At 42.9% G+C, this 12,291-nt stretch overlaps 1 protein-coding gene across 7 annotated transcripts in view; it reads right to left on the bottom strand.

Annotated features, from left to right (window-relative positions):
- Positions 1-12,291, bottom strand: part of NHSL1 (NHS like 1) — a 258,599-nt gene that overhangs the window by 173,039 nt on the left and 73,269 nt on the right. Inside the window, exon 1 of one of the 7 annotated variants that reach the window (XM_075597813.1) lies at positions 8,836-8,983. The exons of the other annotated variants lie outside the window; for them this stretch is intronic. Coding sequence (XP_075453928.1) covers positions 8,836-8,920 — 85 coding nt within the window. The 5' untranslated portion in view covers positions 8,921-8,983. Of the gene's footprint in view, positions 1-8,835; positions 8,984-12,291 lie in introns of those variants that run through there. 7 annotated transcript variants of the gene reach the window in all.

Raw genomic sequence — 12,291 nt, 5'->3', positions numbered from 1 at the left:
CTGCGCTTACGCGCGCTTGCGGAAGCGCAGGTCTTGGGGGAATTTAAAATTCCCCCGCTTGCCGGCGAGACAGGCCGGTCACGTGAGCGGTTCGCCCAATGAGGGCGAACCAGCTCCGTGACGTCACTGGCCCGCCCCCGGCCAGTGACGCGCCCGCCCCCGGACCGCCCCCGGACCGCCCCCTGACGGCTGCTGAGAGCGCTTGCGGTAAGCAACCGCAAGGCCAGGGAAAGCACCCGTTTTCCCTGCGCCTCAGCGCGCCTCAGCACGCCAGCAGGGACCGTGGACTCGGCCTAAGAGACAAATCCCATAGAATAGATTTCGGAAGCTGAAAAGAGGCATTGCTTGTGCTGATTTGCGTGCACACGCACAGAATGCTTTCATGTGCTTGTTCTGTGTGTGTGTGCTGTTCAATAATCTGCACCACCTTGCAAAGCCTGTCTGTGCTATGTCATTGGAGACTACTGTGCATGGATAGTATTCCACTCACCACTCTTTCTTATATTGTCTAGTTGTCTAGTACATGTAACAAGTCTACGGAAAGTACAATACAATGTTCCTCCCATGTTCACCTAATATTTCAGGCACAAGTCTGCACCTAATAGTCTACAGTGAAATTGCTGGTATCTAATGCAGAGGGAGGTACAGGACCCTGCATTCATTCTTAGGCGATGGTGAGGTGTTACGTTTACACATTCAAAGATATTTTGACTGCAGAAAGTCTCAAAGTGGGGTGTTCAGAAACAAGATCTATTGCCTGAAACGTTTCCTACTTGTTAAAAAAATAAATATATACCACGTTTATGAGACATGTACTGCAAAGCCAAACGGGAAATTCCAGTCATTATGAATCCCCAACAATGTCCATTACCACGAGTCCATTGGCAATAAAGTGATACGTTTTGATGCACTAACGATACAGAGCTACCGAGTCTGTGAATTATATGGGAACTGCGACAGGGGAGTTAGTGGACGCGTATATTCTAATTAGATGTATTCATTGTAGCATGCCATAACTTTCCTCCTCTTTCCATTCGGCAGATACATGACAAGCTCGGGGCCGGCACTAGACATGTTCGTTAGTAAGATGGGTGATCCAGCTGTATAAATCCTACAGCAAAAAAATGGCTGCAATCTCCAGAGGATGGAATATTTATTCATGGAGGTGGTATTACTGAAACCGATTTCATACTGAGACCCCAGTATTAATTACCTAGAGGAGACTAGCCCCACGAAACGTGCTCATTTAGCAGGACAGTTGTCCTGTGATTAATAGACACGCGTCACGTCCGTCTTTTCTGCACGTAAACGTAATAATAAGCTGCTCCGGCGTACGAGAGCGCTGCAAACAAAGGAAAGGCGTTAGATAACCCTCCTGAGGATTTCAGACAAATGACGTGTGTTGTATCAGGCAGGGGGGCTTATGCGGTGCTGGCAGAACGCCTTGCAGAGGTATCAAATGAGAGAAAACATATGATTAAATACTTACACGGTGGTTTTGGGGACGCATGTGTAACCCCCCGTGTGATGCAAGCAGGGTCACCACCTTCTATTGAAGGCTAACCCGGAGATAACATTTTGTAGATGTATCTTTTTTTAATATATTTATTTATCTTACCTTCCCTGCGGTGGCATCTTCCTGCATCCTCCCGGCATCTGCATCCTCCCCTTCAAATCAACATGGCAATGAGCCTCTCCATGACATCACGCAGCCGCAAGTTGCCATGGCAACGGGACACCGTGTGGCGCCGAGGCGTCACGCGATGTCTCGTTGTCGTGGCAACTGGCACCACGTGGTGCCATGACATCACGTATATATTTTTAAGCCCTGACCACCATCTGCGAAGGAGTTCTGCCCACCTCTCCCAACCCTGCGTCACAGAAAAGGTGACAGGTGTCCAGAGCTGTGAGGCATTACTGATCTTTTCCCATCTCTTATTCTATTTAAATATTAATCAACACAGCGCAGACACACACTAGAAAAGTCAACTGGAACCGCGGTAACAATTTTTAAGCCCCGTAGTGCTCGGGGATCTGCAATGCACAACAATGCCTTGTACACCTCTTTAACAGCTATAGGATTCATTAAATTAGATAGTTGATAGTGTAATAATAGCTTATCCCTGTATGTTTCTGAGCCTTCCCTCATTTTTGGGTTATAACATGGCTAGTCCCTTTTTTTGTAATCTTGTAATTATATTGGCTATCAAACAAGCATGTAGTTGGTACATTATATACGCAGAAGTAAAACTTATTGAGGGTCTTCGAACTAAACATTTTGCACAGACCCAATGTAAATGCCAGTCCTACTGATCAGTGGAAGGGAAGCAAACACCCATATGAATGAATGCGAGGCAACCCCTGTTTAAATGGTAAACACAATTGCATGTAAGAGCAATCAGGATACTATTTTATACGAGTGATAATTCTGTATTGGGTTTGGGGGGGGGGGCGTTAGGGCTGCATCTACTTAGCTTGCAGTCTTGCGTCTTTCTTTACCTTCCAGTTGTGTATTAGACCTGGGTTAGTGGCCTCATACAATCATTTGTCACAAAACGGATGCCACATTGTGCCCTTTGGTGGTGTTGCGTAACTCCGCTGTTTTTCCTTCTTTTTATTTAGACTAATTGTACGCTTATACAGTACAATAAAAACACTGCTATAATTGATCATGACCACAGATCTTTAGAATACAGGTTTACAGACTGATCAACTTTCACTGACTTGTGGTGAGTCTCACTGAGTTTTCACATCAGCATTTCCAAAGAGTCCCACTCATAAACCTGTATATTTCTATTAAAATGCCGTTTTTTGGGACCCGAACCCCCAAATCTGACAGATTTTCATCCTTGGGTTGACATCTCTGGGTCTCTGTGTTTCTTTTGGTCACTGCTGTGTATTGTACATATGCCAACACTTAGTGAATAAGGCCCTAACACTCTTTGACAGAGGACAATTGCAGCTTGCATTGGAGTAGAAAACTTCAGGGATCTTGAAACATTTTACTGGTGCATGAATTCACAGCAAAGCATTCAGCTGTTGACAGCAGGGGGAATGACAGCCAAAAAACTACTATGGCGATGGACCCAGATGTGTATTATTATTCCTCTATGGGTTTTATTTTATTTTAGAAGGGACCGCACAATTGACACAACAGTGTCAGAAGGCAATGTGATAAGCCTTTGGGAGTCACCTGAGTAGGGAGTTAATAACATTGGCTGATAACATGAGGTGAGCAGGTCATTGGAAGGATCTCTTCTGGAGAGCAATGTCTGGTTCTAGTATCTACAGCTACACGCTGGCTAGTGAAGGCAGCATACAACAAGGGCAGCTACTGTACATCAGTGCATGGGTTAAAAGGAAAGGAGGGAGCCAAAGACAAATAAAGCGTAGCTATTAATATCTATCTATCTAGATAAGAGAAAAGATCCTGGCACTCAGGCCAGGATCTTTTCTCTTATCGTGTTACTACATGGGACCTGCAGGACATTCCCTAATCCAGTGAGCACCGGCAGCTGATTATGTCTGTACAAGTAAGAAAGTGTGCCAGATATACCTCTAGTAATTGCTGTTAATATCTAGAACAGCGGTGCGCAAAATGGGGGGCGCGCCCCCCAGAGGGGGTGGGGGGGAGGATTGTGAGATTCGCTGCGGGGGGCGCGGGGTTTACAGAGGCCCCGTGCGCTTCCTGAAGGCATTTAAATTATTGCCGGGGCAGCTGCAGGGCCTCTGTAAACCTTACTTACCTTGATTCAGACGCTCCTGGTGACGCGTTGCCATGGCAACGCGGTGTCATGTGACGTCACGTTGCCATGATAATGTGACATCATGACGCTAAGACGTCTGAATCAACGTAAGGGGGGGGGGGGGCGAGGAGAGGGGAAAGCCAGCAGGGGGGCGCAGGGGAAAAAGATTGCGACCCCTGATCTAGAAATTGAATAAGGAGCACTTACTGTATGTACTAGGACCTCCCTGATCTTATCAGTCTCTGTACCATCGCTAGATATGATCAGTTATCCTGAAAGACCCTCATCAACAACTCTGTATCAACATTACTATCTTGGGCAGCCATATCATTCTACTTTTCACAAAACTCTATAGGAAGCCTGAACAATGCAGGAGCATTACCTGCGCAAAATAGCTTTTAATCTAGTTACCGGCGCCAAAGACAAAGTAAAAACAGGCCAATTAATGGCATCTGGACACAAAGTTACAGTCATTATGTTGACATTGGTCTCCCTGATCAAGGTAGATTATACAGGTATTGTTTGCTGCTCATTCTAGTCTGGAAAAACTCCCCCCCAACTTCTGGGTTACATTATTATTTCAATCCCATCTTTGTTTATTTCTTGGCTCAATATTACTTTTCTCTACAACAGTAACATTTCAAAAAGGCCTCCAAATCCAGTGTGTATGGGAGAGGATTTATTGCTGTATAACTGTAAATGAGGATACGATGTAGATATTCACACAGTAAGAGCCTGGAGCTGTTTGTGTTCTGCACAGTGAGTTTATCTCCGAGATGACATTGCAGTGAGGAGAAACTCGGCAGTTTGGACTAATCTACAAATTGCAAAACCAATGAATAAACAGTCAATATGCCACTCAGAAAGCCTGCTCGAGATCCATATCAGGGAAACCAGTCATTTCCTCCTATTTTACAGCTCTGTCAAGATTTATAATAAATAGCTCCCAGACATTATAACTATACATTTTAAAATACTTCTGTGTACCGTCTACACAAAATGAGAAATAAACCCTATACTTCAACCTACGAATATGTACTGTTATCCCCACCCTCTTCCATTATCCCTTCTGTGATGTCTTCATTGACATAATTGTTGCCAATTAAAAGGATAATTAGATTAAGGTTACCATATTTGAACTTTCAAAGAAGAGGACACTCCACAGGGCGGGGAGGGGGGTATTTGCACCAGTATCTACCAACTCGTGTTGTATTAATGTCATATGCTTCATGTTACATGTCTCTCAGCTCCCCTCCCCCTCAACCTCACAGCCCCCCTAAACCTCACAGCCCTCCTCATGCTCTCTTCCTCAGAGATCCCCTCCTCCTCCACCTCTTCACAGCCCCCAGCCTCCTCCTCACAGCCCCCCTCCTCACAGCGCCCCCCTTCCTCCTCCTCCTCACAGCCCCCCAGCCTCCTCCTGACAGCCCCCCCCTCACAGCGCCCCCCTTCCTCCTCCTCCTCACAGCCCCCCAGCCTCCTCCTGACAGTCCCCCTCCTACTCCTCTTAGCCCCTTGGCCTCCACCTCACAGCCCCTCTCCTCACATCTCCCCCTTCCTCCTCCTCCTCACAGCCCCCCAGCCTCCTCCTGACAGCCCCCCTCCTACTCCTCTTAGCCCCTTGGCCTCCACCTCACAGCCCCTCTCCTCACATCTCCCCCTTCCTCCTCCACCTCACAGCCCCTCTCCTCACATCTCCCCCCTTCCTCCTCCTCCTCACAGCCCCTGACCTCCTATTCCTGAGGCCTCTCAACTCCCGGCCTCTCTTCTTTGGGGAAAAAGAATAATCAATGGCAAAATCCCAGACATTTTTAGACATTTAAAAATTCCTCCCAGACGGCGATTTAAGGAACAATTGTCATTTCTCCGGTTTGTATTCTGCGCTGCGTCCTGTTACGATGGCGGGACTGGTTTCATGAGCCAGTAGGTAGAGTTATGAGCTGAGTCAAAACAATAGTGATGGCGCATGGTCATTGTTATTTATTGAGACATCGCACCGTTTGCACCCAAAAAGCGGGCTTAAAAAATGTAATTTCTAACCGCTAGGAATTTAGTGGCGTTCAAGGCAGAAACTGAAGATTTTATAAATAGGGCCAAAACGCTCGGCAAAAGGAACGCCACGTTTTCACTTTGCTTAATCTCCTTACAATAACAAAAACAAACATGGATAATATATAGATTAGTGATGACTAAATGTCTATATTAATGTGTTTCAAGTTAGATATTATCACAGCAAAATATGATAAATACCTCTGACTGTCGCCAACGCCAATCCCACACCCCGATCATCACTATTATGATACAAGTCATACAATTTGTATGTTTCATTGCGTAATGCCCAGATTAGCCTTTAGTGCTAATTGTATCTTTGTTAAAGCTTTTGTAATGCTTGAGTTAGGCAAGACTTTTATCCCCTCGGCATAGCTGTCAATGCCAGAGAGTTACAAAAACAATATGCTCTTTAACCAGAGTAGCCGGGATCGAGGCAGTTACTTATTCTCTCTGATATAGAGCAAGTAATACTATTTACAATAAGTGTCTCATATAAAAAAAGAAGTTACTTTCATTATAGGCTAAAGCTGGTAAATTCCGGGCATTATTGAAACCCCTGCTCTCTGATTGGTTAAAAATTTCGGACATTATCCAATCAGTAATGGCCTGTTCTTCGAGGATTATTACTTAAATAACAGAGGGGCAGCAACAGGCAATATGTTTGTGGACTTCTATTTTTGTTTTTTTTAAACGGATTTTCTGCATTTGTATGTATTTGCTCTTTGCATAAAAAATGAAAAACGGAAATCAGGTGGTAGTCACCTGCAACTATGTAATGCCCTATTTCTATTTTTGAAATCACTCTAATTTTGTAGTTTATGTCAGAAGAACTCCGTCATGAGGTTTTTTCCCCCATGACACTGATAAATGCTACATGTGATAGTCATTCCACATTACCTGCTCTCCCCTCATATTACCTTCCACAGTAGTATTATTTCTTTGCAGACTGACGTGGAGTCAGTGGAGTTCGGATAGTTCCGACAGAAGGGTATGCTGCAGATGTAGCAGGCTTTATTACCGCCGCTGACGCAAAATAACACGCAAAATAATGCCTTAACTAATGCATGCATTATGTCTTTAACAATTGTTGTCAATAGCTGTACTGTTAAATAACACGCTGGCGTTATAATATCTATTATCGTAATAACATCTGCTACATCTTTATATGACTACTGAGGAGGAGCAGGAGGCAGCTTTTGTACTGACGTTGTATGTGTGACGTACAGTCAATCTGCTACTCAATTTAGTAATCCAGACACCCTCTACAACTCAATATGCCACTTTGTCCTACAATGTAACTACAATGCGAAATGTTCCAAGAACTAGATCGGTCATCACTTGAGTTTAGGCGTAAAGTTCACCTTTCCTGTCTTGCTTTCAAATTCTTTCTGGGCAAGCTACCCGTCTACCTGAACAAGCTCCTCACCCCTACCACATGCAGCACTTATCACCTGAGATCTGATTCCAAAAAACTGTTCATGGTTCCAAGGCTCAACAAAGTATCCGGCCGTTCCTCCTTCTCTTACCGTGCACCCAAAACTGGAACATCCTACCAGGGACTCTCAAATCCGCCTTTAGTTTAAGCTCTTTCAAAACATCCGCTGTTTCACATTTTAATCTTGTCTGTAGCTATTAATTGACTGTTAAACACGTCCATAACATATATTGTCCTTACCTGTCCATGAAATGTCTGTAAATATAACGTGTAACGATGTATTGTCATTATAAGTCTGTGCCCAGGACAAACTTGAAAACGAGAGGTAAGTGTCAATGTATAACTTCCTGGTAAAACATTTTTATAAATAAACGAAAAACGTAATAAAATATACATGTATACAAAACCAGTCCTCAGTAAATGGCCTGAGAGAAGAATTATCGTTAGTGACTATTTTCTATGGCGGTAACCCCATAAAAGATACAGACAGCTGTGCACACGCATGTGTACACATGGGGATGATGCAGATTAAAAGATCCTCTCACCACACAACAGAGCGCTCAATGCCTCTAACAAATTAGTTTTTAGAACAGGGGACAGATTTATTGGACTGTGTTAGTCAAGGTAATGATTTCCTTGTCAAACATTAGTTTAAACCAACTTCTGTTTCACAACATAAACTGGAGAACAAAAAGGTCTGCTCATTAAACAAGTTTACTACAGATTGGCTCTAGCAAGCTGTTCTTTCATGTCTATGTCCCTACCCAACCCTCATTGGCAAGTAGACCTGTAACCTGTAACGCCTTGCTCGATCAATGCAACCATGCCGCAGCCTCTCTAAGCTGCGCAGTCAAAATGACGGCTGCTTTTGACCAACGCAGAACCTCGTCAAAACTTTATTTCATTCTGCAGACCACCAGTTCCATAATTATAGAAAACCATTCCAGTATTACAGTAGTCAGATGCACTTTTCATTAACTTCCATGATAAAACATAATATCTACAGCAGTGCGCTATAAATATAACTTTATAGTAGGAAGTCCCAGGTTACCAAGGAACAAAGGCGGAAGACCACTGTGCTATAATACACAGCCATGCAGCCCGACGGTACCACAATCACTTAACAACTCTTTTTTCCTGGAAGGACTTTCATGATATTTCTTCCACATACAGTACTAATAACCCATCTCTATTTTGCACAGCTCTTTATATTGTATGCTTTTGTAGGGCACAGTGAGAAAGTGTAACTTAAATATTTGTGGACCAAGTAGTACAGTAAGTAGCTTCAATGTGCAAAATGGTGCTTCATTCACTCTCTACACCCTTTCCACCCCCCAAAAAAACCTTCACACGTCTTTTTATGCCACACCCTACAGACCCATTTTCATTGATTGGGTTATAAATAGCTAAGCAGCTCTCTATTGCCAAAACAAGTTGAAAATGTGCTGGTCAGTGACTCCCCTCCCCCCCCCAAATTTGAACATTCACCTGCTCTCCTCCAGTAACCACACATCCCCTCAAATGTCCACAGTATAAGAAGAATTCAAGCTACTACCTATTGTGTCTGAGAGACAGAAATAGTATGCATATGCATAGAAGTACCGTATTGTGGACCACAGATCTGCGACGATCCGGGCTTTGTCCTTTGGTGTTTCCTGTTCCTCAGACTGCAGAAGAATACAGGCATTCTTCTCTCAGTCCCTGCTGATGTAGAGCTGCCCGCGTTTCACTATACAAATATTAAGCAGCGCTACGTATGTCTAACTGCAGGGATGAGGCTTGCACGACCAGGACAAAGCATCACGAGTCCCATAGGGAGAAGGAGGAGGTCAGCGGTACAAAGAGGATGAGGTTTTACACGAGCAAAATATTCTCCTCCGTTTACTTTCCAAATGAACGATATCTCATTGCTGCATTACAAAAACGCTAGAATTGCATTGCCACGTGTTTCTTACCCCATTTCAGCTATTTCTTATGAGACGTGCTTGTGCCAGTGTTTTTTATGTTGGTGTTCATATGTTGGAGAATCTGTAATCTAAACAAATTGATATGGTGCAGTACACACTATTTTAAGATGTCCCTTTTTGTGGATGCCACTGCTCAGCAAACCTTATTATGCTGTCCACGGCCATTCTTTCCTTTTTTTTGTGCTATAGCTAAGGTTTTCTACGCTTATTTTTGTATTACTCTTGCCAGCTGCTATCCTCTCCCATATGAAGGCATGTACTTGTTGCCTATTGACAAATTGCATATTTCATGGTTTTGAAATAAAAAGTAACAATATTTGTAAGAAGAGCTCAGTATGCACAACATTTTCTTACCCCAAATAGTTTACATTGTATATTGAGGCAACATGCAAACGACTAATACCCAGTTTTCGACTGATACTCATGGTAGCTACATTAGAAATATGAAGGAGTAACTAATCCATTCTGGGATTTTCAAATCACTGACAGGTGGCTGCTTCCAAAGAACCAAATTAATGAGATTTCGGAGATTGAAATAAATAAATAAACAGACAGACATAGAAAAATACTCCAAAAAGTGAGATTAGTGAAACACTGCTGATAAAATGAGTGACACTGCCTCGCGATTAGTAATAACAAGTGAGACTGGATAGGGCTGTATCAGGCCTTCAAATGTTACAGGGTGATATTGGGTGACATCCTACACAGCACAGCCATCCCTCCTACTGAGAGTATCATTCTGAGCTTTAACAGCATCAACTCACGTGTCCATTCGACTGGGCCGAGTGGAAAATTGGGGGTGTCATGTGGAGATGGAAGATTGTGGCAGCTGAAGGACCTCTTCAGTAGCAAAGCTGTCCATCACCATTCTGCTGCCCGAAGTTGTGACCAACAATGCCTTGCATAGCTCTCCACAATCCGAAGAGGTTCTCCAGCAGACGCAGTCTTTCAAGCGCTGGCCTCCACAGTGAATGAGTGGCCTCCCATGGTGCACACAGGTAAGCAAAAACGTTCAAGTCCTTTAGTATGCTTGCAGAAACTGGGATGTGTAGGTCCATGATGTACTGTGTCACAATTTGTGCCATCGTACCTTCTCATATGTCAAGAACATTTAATAGTTTCATCATCCATAAAATCAGGTCCTTGCTATACAGTGCACTGCCATCTGCAAGTAACCATCTTCCTAGAATTCAACAGACCTGATACGATCATTCTAAAAATGACATTTATAAAAATGCTCTTGTCCATTACGCAAAACTTCATTTTAGCAGAAAGAGATTATTGGACACTATATTAAAAAGCTGAGAACGTGTTCCGGACGCCAGGGCCACGTACTCCATCAGCACAACAAGGTAATTACAGTATGAACTTCGTACAAGTTTTAGGGTGTAATTCTATATCCATCAAAGTGGCAGTTGGCCTGTTTTGGGCCGAAAATGCCTATTGAAATCAAAGAGGATTTTCAAACGAAAAAGTCCCAAACAGCCGGTTTGGTGCATGTGGAATTACCACCTCAGGGCCTTATTTCTTATTGTCTGAAGCTGCTGCCGTATTGTCCGAAAAGCCTCATTGAGATCAATAGGGATTTTTCGGATGAAAACAGTCTAAATGGCCGCTTTGGATAATATAGAATTACTCCATTAGTCTTAATGACTGGAGAAAAATGTACTTTTCAGTTTCAGTAAAATCATAGGCTGCAAGTTAGCTGTAATTGAATTGAAACTGGTTTAGTTCAGAACCATAAATCTCCCTCATCTGTGTAGAGACATTAACTGTCAAGAACCAGAATAAGATTGGAAGTTTCTGAATAAAATAATAACATTTAATGTAATAGTGCAAGTTTCAATGAGATGTGAGATCATCTATAAGTGCACTCCAGCTACAGATCAGTGAGTACAAATCACTGAGGAGAGTTCATGGGTCTATTTCAGTGACCAGACTGTGAATACAGTCGGGTAGGAAACAAAATAAAAAGCTGCATACGTTTACCGACTACATTTACGGCTTCATCCGTTCCTGGTCTTTTATTTTGCATTCTCAGTGGTTAAACAGCACTGATACTAGGGATATGAAGGAGTACCACTGCTCTCTATTTAAAAAAAACCACAGCTCCTCTTTTTTAATATAAAGTTATTTTCTAAATACGTTTCCTCGCCATCCTGTTGCCAGAGAATAGCTCTATCGTCAAAACTCTTTAAAGGGAGCTATTTTCAGAGGAATATCACTCAGTCGCCTCAAGCAGCAAAGGAGTTAACAGTAATGCTCACACTAATAACACATTTTGCTGTGCAAATGGAGCTCCTTTTGCATAGGCCGCGTTACCCAGGCAACAGAGCCACGCTGCCTGGGTTTCGGACTGGTTTAAATTAGGAGGCATACCAATGAGAATCCTGCTGTTGCTGCAGTAATATTGAGAAAAAATCAACTTTCAAAAGCTAGCTCATTTGTTTTATAATCAAATTTATACCCTCGCTGGGGCAGAGAGTATGAACAACTGGATTTAGACCAATGGCTTTTTAGGAAGCGAGTTTAAAGTTGCATATTACATAATGTCAATGCTATGCGTAGGGAGTTTTATAGACCATATGTAGGCCTACCATATGTAATTTTCCACATAATAAAAGAAAAATTCTAATAAATGGTCTATTTTTGCTTCTCAATTTCCTTTAGCCGTGGCACTTACATTTCTTCTGACTAAAACTCTGCCCAAATATCCGTATATAATAATTATAGACGCAACTGCAACTTTTCTTTATTGCAATCTCATAGCAAGAAGTGGGTTACACGTGTCAGGAGACAGAATGCTGTACCAAGAAGCTGTATACAATTATTGTACAATAATTAAAGGTCTTCACAAGTTATGCAAAATATTCACACACAATTTCAACCCAGGAGATGTTTGAATATTTGCAGTTGACAAAAAAAATCATGAAGAACTCTGCCTAAAACCGGCAAAAATGTTTTTGTTTTTTTTACTCAGATACTGTAGCCACTCTGATGCCCACAGTCACTAACGTCTGCAGTATAGGACAAAGCCTGCTCAATGGGAGAAGGAGCGGCTCAGTGATTAAAGACACTGACTGGCACTGAG

Source organism: Ascaphus truei, chromosome 4, assembly GCF_040206685.1.
Source record: "Ascaphus truei isolate aAscTru1 chromosome 4, aAscTru1.hap1, whole genome shotgun sequence".
Taxonomy (NCBI): domain Eukaryota; kingdom Metazoa; phylum Chordata; class Amphibia; order Anura; family Ascaphidae; genus Ascaphus; species Ascaphus truei.
Note: the sequence above shows the minus strand (reverse complement) of the source record. Positions and strands in the feature narration are given on the sequence as shown.